Consider the following 24,572-nt stretch of genomic DNA (forward strand, 5'->3'; position numbering starts at 1 on the left):
CCCTCCCCCTCCGCCTCCACCTCCTCCTCCTCCTCTTCTTCTTCTCCTCCTCTTCCTCCTCCTCCTCCTCCTCCTTATTATTATTATTATTATTATTATTATATTGTTATTATTATTAATTTTGTGTGTTGCAGGAACACATGTGCCACTGCATGTATGTGTAGCTCATAGAATAATCCTTAGGCATTGCTCCTCTCTGTCTACTGAGGAGGTGAAACTCAGGTCATATGGCCTACACATTAAATGACTTTATTCACTGAACCTCTCTGTCAGAGCTTAAAATTTTTATGCATTACAGGAGTTCTAAAGATGTTTAGCCATTAGCTTTAGAAAAGTAATATGCTAAAATACAGTTGTATGTATTTAAAGCTAAGTGTATAGAGTAATATGTCTCAGATTTTATTCTTTATCATCCCTTCTGAAAGAATAAAAATTTTCTGGATATTTTCATTCTACAGTTGATAAGACATGTATATTTTAAATTTTTGAAGAATGATAGCAAAGAGGTTTTATTTCTATAAGAGTAATTAAAGGTCATATCTTATGCCTAACTAAAGTCTGTTGTCACAGTGGAACTTGGATTCATAAAATAGTTACAGAATTTTACTTATGTGTGGTAAAACAAGTTTGCTTATTCTAACTATTTGTGTTTTGTTGTCCGAACTGAGCAAGCTATGGAAGCACAAGAGAACCCAGAAGTTAGTTTGTCCATTGTGATGTTAGAACATCAAGAGAAGCTTTATACGGGGCCTTTCATCGTGGGAATGTCCAAGCCTAGCTGGAACCAAGAGATAGTGCTTTAGATAGCTCAACTAGTCTCTGAAGTTGAAACTCTAATCCCGAAAGAGAATCACAAAATTTCAAATCTCCCTCAAAAGATGTGGTTTACAAATAATTCACACATGAGGTCAGCAACAGGAGATTTTAATTTTGTTATCACTAGTTTAGCTATTCACTATTTATCCTTCTTACTCCTTTTACAGAAATTACAACTTTTCAAAAGGCAGATAACATGCTCCATCTACAAGGAGAAGCATGCCATGTCTAAACGTAAACAGCCCCTTTCCCCTAAAGCCACTCTGTTTTATGAAAGGAAGTGCTAGATAGCATGGCTCATTTTATGAAATTGTAAATGTCTGACATATAATTTTCTGTCAAGATAAAGCATTTGCCTTGCTAAATGGGAACATGCCCTCACTGTGGTGTGTAGCTGATGTCTGTGTTTATTTTCCTTTCTCTTTCTACCTAACATTAAATTGTGTATTACAAGTGTTCAGCAAAAATATCAGGTATTTCACTCAGTCGATGAAAGTGATATTTCCTATTTTCCCAATATTTATCTGAGTGGCTTTCAAAAACTTTTAATTTCCTCCCACCTCTTGCCATGTTTTTAGAGTCATTCTGAACTCAAGAGACATGCAGTTCAAACTATTCCATCTCTTGACTGGATGATTTACTTCACAAACTCAATAGACACTGCACAGGAGGTAAATTCCTTTCAGATGGTAGAATTATTCTGAGAACAGAGCCAAAAGACTCTGCGGTATGAGGAAGGAAGCAGATGCTTTGGCTCACCTTCTTAAAGAAGGCCAGAGACTGAAAATAATGATCACATGTTCATACCATTGTAATCAGCCTCCGGGAAAGGCACTTTAGTCCAAATAATGCAAATCAGTGAAAAAAATTATCTTATCAGTCATTATGGCTCTTAGATGGTGTGAAAGAATTCTTTTAAAGAGACTCTCATGGGAAGTTCCTAGAACTTGTAATGTGGATCTCTAGGTAAGGAACTGAGTATATTCCTATCCCTGTGTCTGTCCTCTGTACACTGAGTATATTGCTATCCCCATGTCCTCTGTACACTGAGTATATTCCTATCCCCGTGTCCTTTGTGCTTATTTTTTGTTTCCTTTCTCTCCTGTGCATTTCCCAACCTAAAACTTTTACCTGTCCTTCAAAATTCAAGGTTTTTTTTTTAAATGCAGATATTCTTCCATCTATGCAAGTGAGCTATGCAATTAACTTTACCTACCATAATCACATCCCAGCTCCCAAATCTCCCTGTACCTTTATTAAAAGTAGATGGCTTTACATTTACCTTCTGCTGGAGAGGGAACATCATCCTCATCATCTCTCCCCATCACACTACCCACTAATGTCTACCCCCTAATTTGCTGGTGTTACTATTTATTTTTAAATCTACTCTATAAAGAATTCCAAATTCCCTGACTTAACTTGATTTTACACACACTATTTTATAAAATGAGCTCATAGCCTTAGGAATTAAATTATCTGGAATTGTAAGCAAATGTGTGTCCGTATAATTATGTTGTGGAATTAGGTTGAGTGTTAAGAGGAGGTAATCTGTTAATGTTTTGTTTTTCAATTGGATCTGTGGCCCATCAAATGGCTAAAAAAGGCATTTTATTTGGACCTCAAGATCAAGGGCCTCTCTTCCCATTGATGGCTGACTTGGCCATCTTTTGCTACATATGCAACTAGAGACACAAGCTCTGGGGGTGCTGGGTAGTTCATATTGTTGTTCCTCCTATAGGGTTGCAGACCCCTTTAGCTCCTTGGGTACTTTTTCTACCTCCTTCATTGGGGGTCCTGTGTTCCATCCAATAGATGACTGTGAGCATCCACTTCTGTATTTGCCAGGTACTGGCATAGCCTCACAAGAGAGAGCTATATCAGGGTCCTGTCAGCAAAATCTTGCTGGCATATGTAACAGAGTTATCTCTTAAACTCAAAGTTACTGTTTCTCTGTCAGTGAGACCTTGTGTCATGAGTATCTTAGTAAGTGGTTCAAAACTATACTTTTTAAAAAAGAAAGTCATTGATACAATTGTAGTTATTTACCCCAGAAATCTGCAACCTAGATTTTTTTATAATTAGCTATTTCTATTGATTCTAACTACATGAATAGACTGTCATGTTTGCTTTTCCTTCTGCCCTTATTTGACTGACCTTATTTCTTTCCTGGGAGCTGCCTTGAAGATTTGTAGGAAGGCCCATTACCTTTACTTCATTTTTTTTTTTCTCAGCACATCACAGTAAGTAAAGCACAGACTCTGGGTTCTGTTTCCAAGGGTTCAGATCCCAGTTTGCTTTCAAACACTGAACCATCATGTCTTTATTAGAACCAGTCTACATATGCTTTACTACTGGAGCTACTTTTTCTAGCTATAAAGATAAACTGGTTGAATTCTTAAGTTCATTATGGAATTTACAAAATGTGCTGGACTTCATAGTAACTCCTTTATATTGTCATAGCAAGAACAAATTTAACACAGATAAAGTTTACATAGTATTAGAGTCATAATACACATTTAATAAAGAGAAGCATATAGATACTGGATGATACTCTCATTTTGCCCTGGTGATAGTATTTTATGTGGTGTTGTGGTGTATGTGTGTATGTGTGTGTACGTGTGTTTTCCTGTATGTGGGGGTAAACTTGAGTTTGTACACACTGTGGAACCCAGAGGTCAGTCTTAGGTTTTCTTTCTCAAATGCCATCCACCTTGTATATTGAGATAGGATTTCTCATTGACCTGGATCTTGCCAAGTTGGCTAGGTGGTTTGGATAGTAGAGGCCATCAGATTCATCTCTCTTCACCTTCCTAACATTATTCCCCAGAAAAAAAAAATGTATTGAAGAGTAAGTGTTATAAAACTTTGTTCGGATGAATAAATTCATGCTTCATATTTTCGTACAGCAGGAGTGCACTCCAAGCTGACTTAAACAATGAATATGTCACCTCGTGAGTAGACTAAATAGTGATTCCTTTTCCAGTTTTCTTTTCTTTCTTTTTTCGCTTTGTATTCTATTCCATGAATTTAATTCTCTATTCCATATTATGATGCAGTTTCTAGTGCTTCTAATGCATGTGATGGTATCTTAATCACAAGTGTACAGGGATGACAAAGACTGGTGAGGAATGGTGGACGTCAGAGTGCTCAATCATCCTCTCTATTGCATTTTATGCATTGTTTCCATGCAGTGTGTTCTGTTTAATCCTAACAGTACCTATGCTCTGACAAAATGCATGGCATGATGCTGTCAGCTAAACTCTGACCCTGCAATAACACTGAAGGTCGTACTTCTCTAGTACAAGATGTGCCCAAGAATAAACATGACCAAATGTTTGCAAAGATTACACAATAATAATAAATGTGGTGTCAGGATGCTGCAAAAAGTGGATATGATGCACTTTGAAATGACTACTGGCCCAAGATATCCTCCTACCCAGTGCAAGAAGAAAGTTTGCTGGATCTTTTCTTAGCAATATTCAGAATAAATGTTGCTAATGGAATTATATATTCTAGTGTGAAAGCAATATGAAATTGAGTACTCACTATATGGAAAAATCACTTTACTGTGCTTCCATCAAAAGATGTTTAGGGAAAGATGCATATCTAATCATTGTGTCCTAGACATACCTTTGCCATGGAATATTAATACATTATCACAGTTTTCATTTCATTTCTTGAGACAAAACATACAAACTTGATTCTCACCCACACTTGATCTATCCAATGCTTTAAGGTAATCTGTATGTATTTATAATGTTACCATGATCTCGTAAGGAAAAGCTGTGATCCCATTTTAGATATCAGGAAACTTAGGCTGGAAGAAGCAGTTTGGACCACTCTTTGTAGTGAGTCTTGAGCACTGTGTTTAGATATGCCCTGAAGAAGTCTTGCTGTAGACAACTTATTTAATGCTTATTCAACTGAATTTTGTTCCTTGGCAGAGGTAGAAGGGGCTAAAACTTAGTGCCCACTGTGTGTCATCGAGACGTCATGCTTTGCTTTACCTCATACATCTTACCTAATTCTTTTTCTGTCATGGCAAAGTAGGCAGATTATCCTGACAGTTGTTGTTCTACCTGAATATCTGACAATGATAACTCATTAACAATGGATTCTTCTAGGTTGTATGGCATTATATTTGAGATCATGACCCAGATAACCAAATTAAATTGAGCCCAAAATTCAATTTGGGATTTTTTTTATGAATGTCATGTATTGTGCATTATGACACTGTTTGAATTTTAATATTTATTTTATAAATTTTAATTTTATATGATGGTATATTAATTTTGTAATATTTTTCTGTGTATGAATTTAAAAGTAAAATATTTTCACATACTCATTTGATAAATAATAGAAAAGAATAATAAATAATTTTTGGTCATAACATAAAGTTTGGAAGTGTGTTTCATAACTGAAATTAAATCAAAGTTAACCTTAGCAACTTATATTTAAATTTTAATTATACAAAAGCTAAAGACTATGGCTCAAATAAAATTATAAATATGAAGAAGATTAACATTTTGAGAGACACCTCGTATGTATCTCTTAAGAGAATTAAAATGGCTAGGATTCTTAACTGAGATTAAAGGCAGTACAAACTAATGAGAAATAAAATCTGCAGCTATGAGCATACAAAACTCAGTGGAGAATCAGCCAGTACCCAACAAAGTCTTAAATCTTGCAGCTAAGACAAGATGTATTTTATGTTGCATCGTTAAAAGGAAGAAATACATTGGAAGTGGTAGAGTGTCAGACAATTCAATGGGTGTTATTATTGCCACTTTTCTTTGGATGGTCTCATCATAGAGCAGGCACAGACACCTTTCTCACACCATGAGTGGATCCTCATATGGTGTCTGCCATGTCTGTTATCATGTTCAATAAATAAACAAGACACGTGGTTCCTGAGACTGCAATCAAGGCAGAAGTGATAAAGCCATACTGCCTGCTTCTAACATCTTAAAGACATGTTTATTAGACAAATACTGGGGGATGACATACAAATGTGATAGGTAGGCAGACACATGAGCTCTGTGAGAATCTCCAATGCTGGACATTCTTAAAATCATGCACAAACCACTACCAATGTCTGTGTATTTAAGTCTCGGGATGATAAGAAAAATGTGTTTTCAATTTTTCCCCAAATGTATTCATCTCAATGAGAAAAGATATGTCTCATATTAATACTTAATTTATAAATACTCATGAGCTCTATTAAAATTCTCTGGCAAAATCCTTCCATGCTTTCCTTCCAGTGGACTCTAGTTCAGAGTTTGGCAGGCTCTGTCTGATTAGCAGGTTTTTTCCTTCTCAATCACATTACTGAGCACACCCAAATGGAGCTCTTGGGACTCACTGTTTAAAACAAGTTCTTTACAAAATATCTCTGTGGCTTGTTTAGACTATCTAAATGAGATACAATGTAAGGAAATGGAGTGTAAGAGAGAAATGTGAAATGGCTCTAAAACAAGATCAGTTCATGTAGCATTATCTTGTATATTCCTATCTGTACATGAAAGTACTGATCAAAGTTTTTTTTATTTTTCTTATGGAGCAAGCATCCGCCACATGTGTGCATTGCACACTCACACTGAACCGTGAGGTGAGTGGTCACATAAGCCACAGCTCAGTGACTATGATCAGTTTCAGATGTAAGCAGCTCTCTTGCTTCTCCACACTTACAGGCCCATCTCCACGCAGAAAGACCAATGGCAGTGTGAAACTGCACAAGATGACCACATGCTCTGAACTTTAAAGCCTCATACTGCAGGTCATGGGGCTGCTTAAACGGTATATGTACAAAATGGCCTTGCTTCAAAAATGACTGGGTGAGAATGGGGAGAGATGCTCAGAAGGAAAAGGAATTTGCTGCATGAGCCTGGTGACATAAATTTGCTTTCCAGCACCCATATAAATGTGCAAGCAGAGAAGAAACTCCATGAAGCTGGCCCCTGACCTACACATGTACATTATGGCACACATATGCACATATTCACACTTGCAGCAGCCCCAATAATAAAGAAAAATAATGCATGGATGGATATCTTAGGACATATGGACCAGCTGTGTGGTTATATGTGGTTATATGGCTCCAGGTATTCACCATTTTTCTACATGCAATCAAGGCCCCTCTCCTCTCTCCTGAAAATTGAAGCAATTAAAACTAATTATGAAATAGAAGTCCCCACAAGGTTACTCCAGAACTCTGAACTAATTCTATGTGTTCCTTAATTTATGTCCTAGACATAAATATTTAACATTGTAATGTCAAATATATAATCATGACAGTATAAGAGATTTTTATCAAGAATGAAAGACAAATTTTAAATTTTCTTTTAGAATGGAATTGCAGATCCAAAAAGTTGAAAATAAATGTTCTGAACTTAGAGAGCTGTGAAAATTGTCAACTAAATCTCATAAATGTTTTTCAAAATAATGTCTGTCCACAGTATTTGCACTGGCGTTGAAGCTGCAGAGAACATAGTAGCAAAAATCTACTTGCCTGCATGAAAGAAAATATTTCCAAAGCCAGAAGGAAAGAACTCTTACCACCTTCTTTAGTGCAAAGGCTGACAAGGTTATGAACTGTGTCCATGAGCTCCAGTTGTTGCTTCTGCAGGATGCTGTTGTTGTTGGTAGCTCTACTAAGTTGCTTCTCCAACTCCTGGATGATAAATGTCTGACGAGAAACCAAGCCTTGAAGGTTTTCTTTCTCTTCCTTCAAGGTGTCCAATTCTTCTTTGTGTTTTCCCTCCATTTCTAAGATTTTATGCTCTAATAAACTACAAGGAAATGAAAATAAGAGATAATTCACACAGTGCTAGAAAAACAGTACTGCAATTCTATTTGTTCCCAAGAGTAAGATTAGAAGTTTAAATTACTAAGTATATATGTCTGTGTGCATGTGTATATGTGTGCATGTGTGCACATGTGCTCAGACATGCCACGATGCATGCAGATTGCAGACAATGATATATACGATTCAGTCCCTTCCTTTCTCTATCTGGGGATAGAACTCAAATCGTCAGACTTGGCATTAGGGACATTAAGCACTGAGCAGTCTTACTGGCTCATAAAAGAATTTCTTTTAAGTGACAAAAGTCTATCTAGTGTTAGCCATTTGAAAAATACATGTCAAAACTCCCCTGAGATTCTACTTCACCCTCGGCAGAATGTCGTCATTAAGAGAATAGCACGTACTGCCCTTCTGGAGGACTCAGGCTCTGTGCTCAGGAACCACATGGCAGTTTGACCTGTAACTTCATTTCCTGATGGCTGAATGTCTCTTCTAACTTCTATTGGCATGGTGCATGTATAAACATAATTAATTAATTACAAAAATACCATCAAATGCTGACAAAGATATGGACCCAATGAAATGCTTATATACATAAGAATCTACTGAGGCAGGTTCTATACTATTTATTAACCAATCCTTAATAAATCTAGCTTGTATCATCACAACTCCTAGCTTTACTTGTGAAAACAGGCTTCTGGATAAGAGCATCACGGGCTCTGACATCACTTTGCAGGTGTCTTGGGTAAGGAAGAACTCATTAGGTGAATAGCATAGTCTTACAGAGAAACTTGGAGTACTTTGCTCAGAGTGACGCCACCTTACAAAGCTTCTCCCAACACTCTCTAAATGATCCTCTCCTTGTATACTGTGCAGGGAAACCTACAAAAACCGCAGAAGCACTTTTGGATCAGAGGAACTGACTTAAAATAAAAGGCATTTTTCACTTTATAGAGTGTCTAATATACTAGTATTCTTCGGGGAAAAGGCTTACGCAGTTTTCTTAGTTCTGTTTTCAGATGGTCCTAGCAGATCTTAGTTTGCAAGGTGCTATTCCAATGCAGCACACCCAGAATGGGCACTTAATTTACCTTGGAGAAACATAGAGCTGAATCACTCCTATAAGTCTTCAAAAAGAAGACACTGGGGAGTATTTTAAATTTAATACTTAAATTATACAATCTAGTGTGTTTGAAGAGTCAAACTTTCCAACTGTTTGTGCTGAGGGGCAAGATGCAACATCTGATTGGCTTTTGCACAGATGAAGAAGTGTGGCAAGGAATGCTCAAGGAGATTTCAGGTCTCTGCTAACAAATCCGCTCTCCTAAGAAGAACGTGGCCCAGTATATAGCAGAACAGCTGCTGGGAAGCAGGGTCTACGTGTGAGTCCTGCCTAACTCACAGAACTTTTGAGAGTGTGCCAAGATTGACGAATGAAAGTTTCACATTGATACCCAAGAAGAAAAGCCATGTTTCTCTCTTGAGTTTCCTTTATTTTACTCTATGCCTGTAAAGAAAGACTCCCTACCTTCCGCTGAGCATACGGGTAACTCAATTTGAAAAGTAAGCGGGTGAAATCCTGAGAGTCCTTTATATTTGTTTAAATCCCTGTTTAGGAGTGAAAAGGTTAGACAAGGAAGTTGAGGGAGATGAAAGAAAATATTTCTAGGGGCTAAGATGATAAAGTGTCTTTTTTTTTCCTGTGCCAACGCTTGTTGTTGCTAGAGAAACTCATTGTTAAAAAACAAAAATAAGGTAGAGAGAGGGGTGGAGGGACAAAGGCAGTCAATATTTCTATTGTTCATAGTGGTTAAAAATGCCATCCACTTAGCAGTTAACTGGCAAGTTCACTGCTATGGGTACAGAGGAGCCTTCCTCTCGGCTTGGAGATTCTTGGCTTTTGATCTGAGCATTAACCACAACTGATACTTCAGCTCATTTTTAGCCTACTTTTTAGTTATGTTTGCTCCTATTTCTGGAATAGTGATCAGATACATGACTCCCACAATTTATAGTCATTAACTTATTAGGAAACTGTGCCTCAGACTGACATGAGTTATGGTATACCACCAGGAAACCTTTAGCATTAACTACTAAAGTGAGGATCGTGTATATATAGCTCATGACTTGGAAGCTAAAGCGTCATGTGATGCAGGATAAAAGTTCTAAATAAACAGTTTTTTTTTTCCACAAGCAAAATCAGAACTGGCCTTCCAGGTTTCCTAATTAACAGGCAATATCAGGTTCTAGTTATAAGTCGTACTTATTAGTTGCTAAGTGCCAATATTTATGCAGAATATGAGATGGTAGTATTTCTTCAGGAAGGATTTTCCTCATAGACAGTAATCCTCAGAGAAAAATCATGAGCAACAAGAAACTTGTTTCCAACATAATACATTTTTCATATATTGCATCAATATTTTTTTCACTTTTGCTTTTGATGTGTCTGCACAGGACAGAATATACACTAGGGATGGCTGCTACAGAAGATATCAGAAAAAGACACTGGTTGTTTTGTTTTGGTTTGGTTTTCAGTACAATTTGAAAAGATATGAAAACTAAAAGTTGATCAAAGAAATTCCTACTCAAAGAAGACAGTCATGAATACTGGGTTGTGGAAAAGAAGGCTTCTTTTGTAAAAAATAATATGCATTATCATACTGGAAAGAACATTGATTTTCATGACTTAGGAAACAGGTATGAATGTAACATGACTTGCAGGTATCAAGTGGCATCAAGCCAGTGTGTCACCTTAGAAAAGATGTTCATGAAGATGAAGAAGCAGTGGTCATCGGGATGTAAGAAGACTGTGGGCACAGGTACCTAGCTGGGCTGAGAGAACACCGCAGCATCTCTCTGGCTACAAGAATGCTGGGACTTTGTCACATGGAATTGATAGCTTCCCTGAAAGCATTTTCTACCAACATACTATCACCAAGGCATTCCCCCAAATCATTTCTTCACTCAGTTCTCTCGTAGTAGCCCTTGCAGTCCAATTGTTTTTGTAGTACTGCTATAGAACATCTTTTAAATGAGTGAGAACCCTCTAGATTCCTTCACAATGACCTTCTCTTCATGACCCTTTGGTCGTTTCGAAGGCACACATCCTCTTTTCCATGTACTCTCAACGTGTGGTTTCCAAAAGACTCAGCTCTTTGTTTCTTCTATCTATTTGGATGCTGCACACTTTGGGAGGAAACCTTTCTTCCCTGCTAATTGCAAAGTGGTTTGAATCCAAGATTCACTTTCCAAAAATATTTCTACAATTTATAGTTGTTAACACAGAGAAATATAATATAATTGGATAGAACTTAACAAAAATCATTTTGTCTTTTGATTCTTTTTTTTTAATTTTATGTGTATTGGTGCCTTGTCTTATGTGTGTCTGTGCACTATATACATGGAGACGAGAAGAAAAAAAATCGGATTTTGTGAAACTGGAATTATATTTGTTAGCTGCCGTGTGGGTGCTAGGATCTGACCCTGTGTCTTGGGCTAGCACAACAACTGAAACATCTCTTCAGTCTGTCCTTTGATCTTTAAGGCATTATAGTTGATATCTACTGAATTGATTTTTCAACCCCTAGAATATAAATTTTTACTAATCTAAATTTTTCTTTTAGCTAAACCCTTAACAAATACATTAAGTTTTGGAACCAGAGTTTACAAAACATCTTTTCAATTGTGTTATGTTAGAATTCCACACAGAGCACTCCACTGTTATGAAACTGGCCCCCACACTCATAACCATCACGTTAATGCAGCATAAGAGATGTGCCCCACAGACTTGAGCATACTCTTGATCCCCAGGGCATGTTCTTGCTTGGGTAGGTTTAGATGTGGCCTTGATGGAGGTAGTATGTCACTGGCAGTGAGCTTTTTGTTTTCAAAGAAACAATCCATCCCAAGTTTTCTTCTTGTCTGCTTCATGCTTACAGTTGAAGATCTGAGCCCTTAAAGTACTATTCCTGCTGCCATGCCTCCACCCCATCATCGTGACCTCCAATGCTCTGGAACCATAAGCTCAAGTATACTCTCTCTTTTTTTTATGCAGATGTTGAGACATGTATTTTTTCCAATTTTTATTAGGTATTTTCTTCATTTACATTTCAAATGCTATCCCGAAAGTCCCCTATATTCTGTAAGTTACCTTGGTCATGGCATTTTGTTGTGTAATAGAAAAGTGATGAGTAAAGTCTATTGCACTACTTACATCACACCAGCAATAAAGGTGCCAATGAAACATGTCCTTAACATACGCTGTTCATCTGATTGTTTGGGAAACTTGTGAGTCACAGCGTTTGAACTTATCCATTTTCCCCATCTATAAGAAATGTCTTAAATATCCAAAGTTAGATGTTTTGAAAGGATTATTTTATATTTAATTTACACACATGCATGTGCCCACAAAAGAAGGTCAGAGACATTAGACCCTTGCTGCAATTACAGGGAGATACTAGCTGTTCAATTTGGATAGTAGGAACAGAACTGAAGTCATTTGCAAAAGCAGTGTGTGCTTTTAATCAGTGAGCCACATTCCCATTGCAAAGAGTTTCTCAATTATAGCTCTACCTTAAAATGTCTGCCATCACATTTAATTTTCTTATTCAATAGACTGATCATATTCTATTTGGTCCCCGAATCTTTCTATAGGTTCTTTATTGTTTCCCCTAATCAGAAAAATCTGAAAAGCCTTTCTCCATTTGGCAAGAGACCACTAGATAGGAAAGTACAGTCATAGGACCTTAGATCCTAAAATCAGGCAGGCAGGTTGTTAGTTTTCCTGGTGATAACATTCAAAAGTTTTAGCTGAAGTTTAATCACACAACAAAACATGGGTAGGCTGACTCCAGACATCAGTGCATGGAGTTTTCTTTCGGGATTTATTAAACAGAAAGAAAGCCTGGCTGTCAAGTTTTTGCAAGGTTTGGACTGAATAAACCATGATTCTTGGGATGCCTCTTCAGAGGTTACTGTTACATGGAGCACTAGTTTACCAACTGTGCATGCATTCTATACAAATTGAGCTTCAAATTCCAAAACAGAGTTTCTCACAGGACTTTCCATGTTTCCTGTTTCCCATCTTCCTGGGAGAACTTTGAGAAGAGACATGCCTAGGATTTTGGCACTTAACTTCCAGTTTGAGGCAGAGGTGCACTTTAATGAAGAATAAAATAAACAAACTAATCTAGGTCTTGAACTTCACTGAAAGCTCATGAAAGAGTGTGTGTAATTTGGACATTGGGCTTGATTTGCCTGCACTGCCCACACTATTCTTTTCTACATTGTATCTTATTGGAAATACTTAAGACCATCGGATACATCTTGAAACTTTCACATAAATCTCTCCCTTTCAAATTGTTTCCCACAACAGAATTCTTAACATAGCAGCCAATGAATGCCTAGTGGTATGAGCTGCCTGTGCTGTGTAAATATAGCTGTGATGCAAGGAAGAGATGTTGAAAATATAAAAACCTCATTCTTATCTGTCTGAGCTTATTTACAAATGCTTTCATTTTTCCTTGTTTGTAGCATGTAGAGTGTCGCCATATGGTACAAATATAGGCATACAGAGCATGAGTTTTCTTTCTAGATTAAACTTATTATTTGTTATTAAATTAAATATTAAATTCTCTTTCAAAATGTTGTTCTCCTTGTTTGGTGATTCAAATTTGGGGCAGAATTATAAATACTACATGCATATGCAAAAATTAACCAGTAAACGTTTCAAAGCTTGAGGAAATAAGAATAAGCTCAATTTATTGTAGAAGCCAGAAATAAGGAGGAAAAATAATTGACACATATCATGAAATGTAATACAATTATTTAAAAATAGGTTGAAAATAAGTGTTTAACAAATAAAGTATTTCCAATATATATGACAGCATGTAGATGCCAGAAACATTGTATATGAAGTAGTAAAGTACACACAAGTGAAGCAATGAAATAAAAATACATGGACAATCCAGTCACAAAAGATGTGCACATAGCAGAAAGGTTTTGGAAAATTAGAACACTAGCAGGAGCAGGCATGCACACATGCACATACACGCACACACACACACACACACACACACACACACACACACACTCACATATAGAGGGAGAATACTCAAAATAACTGTCCTCATATTACAAAAGTTTTAAATAATTGTCATATTTCTAATGAATGATATTTTACTAGTATGAAATTGACAAATACTGGGTATAATTGCAACACCTCTAATCTCCACATCTGGGACGCTAAATCACGAGCACTGTGGAAAATTCAAAGGTAGTCTTTCCTACATAGTAATTTTCCAGCTGACATGGGCTTCTTACAGAGGTCCTGAATCAAAAATGTAAAATTAAACAAAACAAAATATAATAAAAATGAATAAAATAAACTATAAATTATAGGATTAAATATGTTGGTAGTCATTCTTCAGAATAAGTGATATATAACTGCATATAATTACATATATTAATATAAGATATTCATGACATTTTATGAAATAAATACTAGGAATAAGTCTAACATTTGAAATAATTGCTAAAATATATGTATATAGTGTGTAAATTCATACATATGTGCAATTGTATATTGGAATGTGTTCATCTAAACATTCACAGAAATGTGTATGTTGCATACTCATGATTATGTTGATAGTGTACTAGTAGAAAAAATTAGAAGAAAATCACCAATCATTTTAGCAATTGGTGTGAAGGACAAGCCAGGGAAGATGGTGATATGGAATCAGAAAAACTTTGAATTTTCATTGTATAAACAGAAATGTAATTTGTAATCTGTCTTACTTTTAAAAAACTTAAAGGAATGAAATCTAGAAGTATATAATAGACTTTTAAAAAAACACATAAAAGTTGGACTGAATTGGTGAATCTCAGGGAATTGGTTAGTAAAATCAGGTGCTGTGCAGTAAGAGTTTAGCAATGCATAATTGTGATGTGAACACTATGCTTCAGTAATGTTAAAAACAATTAACAGATTTTATTACTTAACATAAATCATATTATTTGTGATTTTCTACTAAAAGCATTTTTTACATGTATGTTTGTTTATGTCATATATATGTGTGTAAAAGAAATTTTGGGGCTAGAACCGATAGTGTGATATCGGCCATTATTCATCCAACATTTAAAAAATCCTTTAAAATTATAAGTACTATGTGAGGGAACTTGGGCCTGGTAGTACAAAGATAATGATAAATCAAATTCAGACCCTACTCTATAAGATTACTTCCTAATGTTGTACATATGGGGGAATCATCATGCATTACACATATGTCATGGAATAGCTGGAATCATGGTGGGGAGACAGGGATGGTGTAGGTTGTAACGAGAAAGCTTAACTCCCCTAGTCAGAGCATAGCTTGAAAATAGTATGTGCGCTGAGTTATCAAGGATGAATAGAAGTTTGCCTACTAAATAAGGAATGTCAGCCATGGTAGGCAATTCAAGCATCAGGTTGGGATAGAATAAGATAATGTGGTAAAACAGGATAAATCCAACATAATTAAACACAGATATGCCTGCCAGGCATTGCCCTTGTGTTTCACATGCACTCACTCATTCATTAATCTGCACATCAACTTCAAACAAAATTGTTATCATCATCATCTCCAGGTTAACCATTAGCCATCAAGCCAGAGAGAGTCTCATTAACTGGTCCGGAGTCACCCAAATAGAAGAAAATGAACCCTAGTTAGTCTGGTCTAAAATCACTGATGAGAGTAAGGGGCGGGGAGGGGAGGTTGCTGCATGATGATTATAAGACTGGCCAGACACTGTGTTCTGTGCTTCCACTGGATCCCTTCTCCCTACTTCCATTGCCTTGCTGGGCTTCAGTGGGAGGGGATGTGCCTAGTCCTGCTGGGACTAGATGCCTCAAGTTGAGGTGGTACCCAAGGGACTTCTCTCCTTCTCTGAGGAGAAGGGGAAGAGGCAATAGTGGGAGGGGTTTGTAAAGGTAAAGGTGAGACAGGGAAGAGAGGAGCAGGATGGGCTGTGATCTGGATGTCAGGATGTAAATTGAATTAAAAAAATTAAATACATAAATAAGGAGGACTCAATCTTCTTTCTACCTGTTATAACATTCAACCCGTAGAAGAACCTTACAAGGAAAGAGCCTAGCATTTCAGATTTTTTTTTTTCCTGAGACCTGAGTAGGTTATACTGGCACAAAGCTAGATACCAAAGTTGATGCGGTGGTAGAGATGAGAGGTGATAACAGTTTAACCTAAATATAGTAATCAATGAAGTTAGAAAGAACCGTATGTGTTGGAAAAAGTAGTTCGGTGGTAGAAATCATCATAGTCACCGGAGGTCTGCAAGATGTAGAGAATGCAGGGAAAGGGGAGAATTAAGATTCCCAATGGGCTCAGGACTTTCTGTTACTCTCAGCTCCTAAGGCTAAAGACACCAAGAAGGAACATGCTGTCTGCCATTCAGTTCATTATGCAAAAACAAAAACAAAAACAAAAACAAAACAAAACAAAACAAAAAAAATGTAAAATGGAGAATAAAATTCTCCCTCCAATTCTAGATAGAAAAAAAGAGGCTACCGCAGTAAACATTGGGTTTTTCTTCTTTTACTGCTTTTGGGGCAGAAATGGAGGATTTGAACCTGTTAGGCAAGTGTTCTACTATTGAACAATTTGTTCAGCCCTGAGTACCTTACATTTTAAAACACTTGTGCTTGGTCAATACCATGCACAGCTAATATAATTAAATCGAGCCTAAAATCTAATGCTAGGATTTAACAAGCCTTCTCTTTAGTACTTCTTAAAGGCCTTATCAAATAGGGGTGGGGTGGGTAAGCTTCAATTAGTAAGCTTTTCATTTTCCTAGGAATATTATTAAAATCAATATTTCCTTATACTATTACAATAACTTGTCTGTAAGGCAGAGTTTATATATGGCAATTTTATAAGGTTCAGTCACTTAAGAACAATTAAGTTAACTCCAGCAGGAAGCAAGATGAGGTCCATGAATTTCCAGTGTAAAATAAATAGTTCCTATCTCCTAGTCCATCATTAGAAGGACTATGTAGTGGACTTTACCTCAGTGGGCCCAAATCAACCAGTCTGTCCCTCTCTTCAATTTTATATTTGTTTTCTTTTAAGATAATCACTTGATAACCACTCCTGTTTTACCCCAGGCTTTATCATCAGGCCTCTGTCTCCTGAGTGATGATTTATAGCCATGCATCACCACCACAGGGCCCTTTTCTTTTCTTTCCTTTGTCATTGTTTCCTTAAGACAATCTCCCTATGTATCATTGCTGCCTTGCTGTCCCAGAACTCACTATGTAGACCAGCCTGTCCTCAAAGTCTGAGAGATCACTTCCCTCTGCCTCTCAAGTCCTGGGACTAGACCTGGGTACCACCACACCCAGCTTCTTGTTCCCGTGCTTTGATCGGAAGAAATGGGAGACATAATAGAAGAATGTTATAAAATTTGGTACATAGGCTGTTGCCTTCTGCGCTCAGACCAACCTTATCACGGGCAAGGGCTAATGGTTTTCCATTTGCTTGGGTTCTTAATTGTTTATTTTAGACCTAGAATTGGAATGCAAAAATCTCTCTCTTCTAAGTGATTTTTTTTTTAAACTCTGTTTTGAAATTAGGGCAGCATTCAACCAACAAAAATAAAATTTGCTAAAGAAAGCAGACTAGGATTATCTATAGTCACCTCTTTTAGACTTCTGGAAAAACAAACAGTAATGCTATCCTACTCTGCTTTGTGCATCTGGGTATTTAGGGGATGAAAAAGTGAATCCAATGAAGTCAAAAATCCACACTCAACTCTGCAAATGTTCTACTTAATTTTTCAGGATGTAAGTCAGCAAGACCTCTCAGCGTGTGAGTGTACTATAATCCTAACTATAAAACATTCTTTTTTGTCTGCCAAAGAGGTGGGGGATACTCTTCAGGCCAGCTCACTGGCTTGGCTGCACAGGCGTGGATCTTTCTCAAAGCTGCTAAGTCACACACCCAGACAGGGCTCCTGACATTCCTGAGAGAGGAAGCCGAGCTTAATTTAGATAATCCTCTCTGGAAAGTAGATTGGCTGATTCAAACCAGACCTGGCTGATGTGGGCACGGTGTTCTTACATTTCAGAGATGCCTCCATATAGAAGTAAGTATCTGTAGGATTAAGATTCACATAAAGAAGAGGTAGGGATGATCAATTAACTATTTCTAAAAATGGACACATTTGACTTTGACCTCTTCTCTGCTTACTTGGGAGGACACTGGCTTTGCTTTGCTTTAGACAGGGCTTGGCAGAATGCCTCTCATTCCACTGATCATTTGAAAATAAACAATAACAATAAATAGAAGAGGGAGATAGACTATGTGTCACAAATGGGATATTTTTGGTTTGTTTGAAGAAAATCACTTCTTAAAAATGGTGTAGGCAAGGATGCATGTGACTTAAAAGCAGCTGTTTGGCCTACACGCCATTGCATGAACTGGACCCCCTTCAACAGGAAGACAGTAAGATAGCTCTAAGAATCCAGTCATACTAGAAGCTAAATCTACTAGCAAAATGCCCTAAGGGAATTCTGGTATTAATGAAGTAATACCAGAATTTGAATTCATATGAAAGAGCTGCCTGGCTCTGCTTTACTGATAAAGACAGATAGGTTTTTCATTGGCTTGCCTGTGAAGTATATTCTTAACCATAGAGATGTCACCTTGTTCTGACAAAGATGTATGACACTCCAGAGGGCCAACTCCCAGACTTCTTAGTGAAAGCCCCTAGTATACTCATAGCCAGGCACAGCCACAGGGGGGAAACAGAGCTTACTTTATAATATTCTCCTTCTTAATGCACGTGCCAGCAAGATTCTGCTGAAGGGACCCTGACATAGTGGCCTCTTGTGAGGCTATGCCCGTGCCTGGCAAACACAGAAGTGGATGCTCACAGTCAGCTATTGGATAGAACACAGGGCCCCCAATGGAAGATCTAGAGAAAGTACCCAAGGAACTGAAGTGGGCTGCAACCCTGTAGGTGGAACAACAATATGAACTAACCAGTAGCCCCTGAGCTCATGTCTCTAGCTGCATATGTAGCAGAAAATGGCCTAATCGGCCATCATTGGTAAGAGAGGCCCCTTGGTCTTGCAAACTTTATATGACCCAGCACAGGGGAATGCCAGGGCCAGGAAGTGGGAGTAGGGGGGAGGTNGGGGAGAAGGGGGAGGGGGAGGGTATAGGGAACTTTCGGGATAGCATTTGAAATGTAAATAAAGAAAATATCTAATAAAAAAAGAAAAAAATTCTCCTTCTTACTTAAGTGTATGAAATAAAACAATATTACCCAATGTCAGCACATGAATATGAAATGATAGTAGGTCCTATGTCAAAATCATATTGGTGCACTCTTCCTAAAGTAAGCTTTTAACATTCTTGTTACCACAGCTATGCCACTAGTTTCATACTGTGGGATTGAGACCCCAGTCTAAAGGTTTTCTGGGATAACTTTGTCAAATTTAGTAAAGAGCAATGTAAGAAGCCTGGTTAAATACATTTCTATCAAAAATGAAAAAAGAAATATTTAAAACATGCTGGAATGATAAAAAAGTCAAGAGGTATATGCATGTATACATATACACACAGACATATTTATAATGTGTATGGATATAAATATAGCATATGTATTTATTATGGAAGAACATGAATAAATAAATTAAGTGAAGGAAGGAAAGAAGTAGGGAAGTGATGGGACATGTAAATATGCTTGACAGTGAAGAACATAAGTGGTTTATTTGTTTGTTTGTTTGCTTGCTTGCTTGTTTGAAATATAGCTGACAGTTCAGGACATCCATTTATTTTTCTGATTCCCACTTGAACCCCATGGTATCCTAGGAGTGAGTGCACAAGCTTCAAAGCAGAAGACATTATCAAAGTCAGTAGGAGAAACAGTGAAGAATGTATGGTAGTAACTTTTTAAGATATTAATCATAGACAGTAATACATCTGTTGAGAGATGGATCAAAGCCACTCTAGTGTGGCTCTATACAACAAAATGCAATGCAAAAAACTTTGTATTGCAGGACATTTTATTCACAGTAATGTGTATCTTTGTGATGTTTACAGAATCGCAAGTTAAAAAAGCAGAAGAAAATGATTGACTTGATAAAATTACTTATGCATAGATATATCCAGTTTTTCAATTCCTGAATCATTTTTGTTTATGGTGAAATATACAAATATAAACTAATTTTAAAACAATACGGCTTTCTAGTATCCTTAGACACTACATACTTCAAAACAACTATCGTCTATTTAATTTTAAGGATTTATCTATATGTTTTTCTACATATTTATTAAGGCTACAGATCAAACTCAGGTCCCATGCTTGCTAGGCAGCTTATATGCCACCTGGCTACATACCTAACTTCATTATAAAATAGAAATTATAAGTGTTCTTGCAATGCAGCTTACCACGTTAAATCTTTAAATAGAGAAAAGCTGTATGATTAAATTCATACAATAAAGCATTAGTGTTAACTCTGAGGATAATTCAAACCTTCTGTCAATCTAATGACTCTAATCTATTAATTAGACAATCGGGTCTATCCTAAAAGAGAAGGGCACATTGCTCAGTTTAATAAGAGTCTTCACCTAGCCTATTATGTTAGAAAAGCATCTGGTTAGAAACTTACCTGAATTTAGGAGCAGAGAGTTTGAGTTTATATTCTCAATGTATTTCTTTAACACTACTGGAGTTATGACTCAGGACACAAGATGGTCAGTTTTGAGCTGACTGTGTTCACAGCTTCACTATGCTAATATCAACCAGAGCTCCGAGAGCACTGCTTTACTGGAATTGACTTGCTACTGGGATTTTCCCGACTTCTCAAGGGCATTCTTATTAAAATTAAATTTTAATCAATTTTAAATATCAATAAAAATAGCTGCACAACCAAGTTTGACATATAACATGCATACTTAGTTGTGCAGAGAGAAAACACTAGTGAGGAAAATAATCGCAGTCCTCTGGCATAAGGAAGAAGGGACAGGAAGTGACCTGCTGTTGAAGATGGCATCTGTCGGTTTCCTTTACTTTTATATTAGTCACTTCTCTTACTGCTGTGATGACATACCTGGCTAAAGCCATTTGAGGAAGGGTTCATTTTGGCTTATGGTTCCAGAGAAACAGGATGTTATGACAGGGTCTAACAGTAGTGGCATAGAGACAAGTGATCACATTGTGTCACCAGTCTGGAGTCAGTGAGAGGCAAACACTGAGATTAGCTGGACTCCTCCTTTTTGCTCAGTCTAGGACTGGAGTACCTGTACCTACCATGCTGCTACCCACATTCAGGGTGGCGCTTCCCTCTTGCTTTAAATTTCTCTGGAAATTTCCTCACAGGCAACCCAGAGGTATTTCCCCTAAGTGATTGTAAATCTATCAAGCTGAGAATGAAAATTAGCTATTTCCCCTAACCCCCAGGCTAAACCTGCTCCTCCTGACTAGCTTGCCCCTAGAACTACGTCTTTGTTGGTTGTAACAAGTCCATTATAAGTACTCTTTGGTTGTTGTGAAATGAACTAGGTTTCAACAGAACATAAAGTTTCAACTGGCCCAGTAACTCATGTGACCTTTCTTCATTACGTTCTTTCATTTGTTTCTATAACAGATATTTCATTTTACACTTTCAGTCAGTAGGTTTTCAGATAAAGTCCTTTGTTCTTACCTTAGCTTTGACCAGCCCTTTATCATCATTTAGTGATAGGTTTGACATATATATTTGTATGTGTCTATCTATCTATCTATCTATCTATCTATCTATCTATCTATTCTCTTTCTAAAGATCCTAAATATAAATAATGATTTAGAAAAACAAAATTACATGCAATTGATCTACATATTCAAAATTCCTGGACAGAGATCTTGAAATATATTATTGTAAGTGGGGCTCCCTTCAGCAAGAAAGTTAAGGCATTTGGTGGTGACCCTAAATTGAGGGTGACTGAAGTAAAGCATACCTGTTACACACTTGCATATTTCGGGTTAACATGGGACTGTGTTGGGATAAACAGTAATTTTCAAGAGGCTTTTAAATTTCAGAACATTTCATCAAACAGCCAGTTCAGGGTCAAGTGCTGTCAAGTTTATTTATACTTAAATAGTTTATCCCATATCACCCTACAAGAATAAATAAATGTAACACTTGTGACCCCTTGCAGATGCTAAATCAACAGTCAGGTTTATTTTATTCGTGCAAAAGTTTGATTGTAATCCTTGGCATTGAAGTCTACTCTACTTGAAGCTGGGAAAGCCTTTAGGCTGTAGATCATGAGATGTCTTCTGTGAGGGTGAAAGAAGAGAGCTACCAGCAAAACAAATGGCTTCCATTCCTGTTTCCATCAATAGCAAGCTGTGTGACCCTGGGCAGGCTACTCATTTGGTCTCATTCCCTGGTCCTTCTGCAGAGGAGGAAGGACCACAGTCCTACCACATGCTCCCCTTGCCTGGGAAGAGAATCTAGACATCAGAGTCTAGCTCCAGCAGATATTGGTATTTAGTGACTTCCTATCAGGACAGTTGTCTTTACTGAATTCAGCGTAAGAGCTAAACCATCCTGTAGACAACCAATATTCAGCATAAAATGCAATGAAGTGAATGGCATTTATTCTATAGGAGATGGTTCATTACAAGCACCAGTCATCAGTATTGATGCCATCAAAGTGAGCTAGTTTCACTGTCCCACCTTTCAAAATCTTAGTTATGTGCCACTGACCTGAGATGCCTGATATGAGAGTATCTATCAATCAATCAAGAAAATATATTATGTCCAATTTAAATGACTTTAAATGAAAACAAAACTCTTATTAGTTATTTTAGAGGCAAGTATTTTCTTAGGAAAATTATAAATCTGCTTTCCTATAATCCAAGCTCTCTGAATTGAATAATCTTGTGTTTTACCATGATCCGAAGAGTGGAGTAAGTGACAGGCTGGGTAATATCCAAGAGCATCTGCCCATTCTTCTCTCTAAGGTTACAAGGTGGGTGCTGCTGAAGAAATGCCAGTCTATTTAGCCAAAATGGCAAAAAAAATTTTGTATATATGGTGCTATTTGAAAAATGGCCCATGGCAGAAGTTAAGACCGAGGGCTAAGCACCTCAAGATGAAATCAGAAGACGGGCCCGATGGTTGACAGATTGGCTGTGCCTGCGTCTTCCTCCTCTCTTGTGGATATAGTTTTTCAGTTACCTCAAAAGACACTTTCAGTTGCCAGTGAGATAAAGGATATCAAGAAGTATACATGGAAGCATTTTCATGATAAATTAGTCCTTACCTGTTTTTTTCGTGAATCTTCAGAATTTCATTGGTCTGTTGGAGAAGTTGCTTCTCTAGCTTGTACGTTGATAATGAATTCTCCAGCAGTTGTATTTCAAGTCGGGATGTTTGATTTAGTACCTTGAAACATTTTTGAAAAATAAGATTTCAATCACAAAGCAAGTAGCAAAACATCCCTGAGCATTTAAATTGGGTTTTGTTCTTAGTATTTTTCAGAATAACTTAGGCATATGATGGTCAATCTATCAAATATTGCATTGTAAGTGGAAACACAAGGCAGGGGGGAACTAAGTTTGTTTGCATATTCCAATTTTTATTCCCTTACATCCTAGGATAATATATTTTGAAAGTTTCCTATATGTTCTGTCCAACATTTATAAGTGCAAGGTATATTATTAATATGAGATCTTGATATTACATGTCATTTTAAATTATGAGATATATAATATATACCTACTCAAGCCTATCACCTTACTAAATTAAAATAGAAACCCAAACAACTCTTAGGATAGTCTGGGGAGATTTCTGACCACACATTTATTAGATGGCTGTCATGGCAGGTAGTTCACTCAAGAGAACTTTCATATACTATCTCATTTATTTGACAGTCTCATCTGTTGGCCCTGTTACTTTATAGACTAGGACACTGGAGTCCAGTGTAATCCAGATTCCAGATCTGAGTTTCGAAGCAGAGACTTTTTTGAGTCCACAAATTTGCACAGTAATCTGAGAGGCTGTACTCCAATAATTATTGGAAAGCTCAACATTCTGACATGAAATTGTTAAGAAAAGATATTGCTATTATTTTTCCACCAGCACTGACTGGAGTCCTCAAAAGTGTCACAAAAGATCTACTTTTCTACTCAGAGACTAATAGGATAAAAGTCTGTACTTTTACACCCAACTCTACCATTCTCCAGGCAAAAACAGCAGCCTTGGAAGTAGTTTTCAAATGGTGTCAACATTTGCCCTTCGCTTTCTCGATCCTCCCTCCCTATCTTTGCACTAAGGAAGATTTTTAAAAGGGAAGGGAAAGGTTATATTGTTTTTAAATTCTCCTTAGATTATTTAAAATCTTTTCATCCATCATAGTTTACTTAGATCTACTTATTAAAAGGGACATGAGAAGTCTTTTTTGGTTTTGTTTTTGTTTTTGTTTTTTGTTTTTTGGGGGGTGTTTTTGTTTGGTTTGTTTTGTTTGTTTGTTTTGTCTTTGCAGTGTCACTATCAAGTACAGGCTTCTGCTCTAAAACTCGAAGTGTCGGTGTGTTCCTCCACCATTGCACAGGATTAAAGCTGGAATTGGATCTGGACCTTTGGAACATGCACTCAACTAGTTGGTTGAGCTATGACTGCAAGGCAATTGGGCTCTGTATTTGTGGTAGGACAGAGAAGGAACTAAGTAGGAGGTGAGAGACAACTGCTTCAGATGCCAAATTTAAAGAGGGGCTTCTTCTTACCTAGGCAACCAAGCTAAAGTACATGGTATACATTTGTGGAGCAGAATTTTAAAATTCTAACATCCCATAAATATTAGATGGAATCTAATCTTTGGAGTGATTTCAAATCCATATCCATGGAAACATAATATATAAACAAATCATAACCAGTTAACTATTTCAAAGTATAAATGTCTCATCT

The 24,572-nt window shown here is 37.0% G+C and overlaps 1 protein-coding gene across 2 annotated transcripts in view; it reads right to left on the reverse strand.

Annotated features, from left to right (window-relative positions):
• Positions 1-24,572, reverse strand: part of Angpt1 (angiopoietin 1) — a 229,582-nt gene that overhangs the window by 61,593 nt on the left and 143,417 nt on the right. The window contains exons 3-4 of one of the 2 annotated variants that reach the window (XM_021216218.1): positions 22,930-23,051; positions 7,375-7,604 (exon numbers count right to left, since the gene is read on the reverse strand). In XM_021216218.1, coding sequence (XP_021071877.1) covers positions 7,375-7,604; positions 22,930-23,051 — 352 coding nt within the window. Of the gene's footprint in view, positions 1-7,371; positions 7,605-22,929; positions 23,052-24,572 lie in introns of both variants that reach the window. The other variant, XM_021216217.1, reaches the window with a different exon arrangement.

The sequence above is a fragment of the Mus pahari genome, chromosome 17, assembly GCF_900095145.1.
Source record: "Mus pahari chromosome 17, PAHARI_EIJ_v1.1, whole genome shotgun sequence".
NCBI lineage: Eukaryota > Metazoa > Chordata > Mammalia > Rodentia > Muridae > Mus > Mus pahari.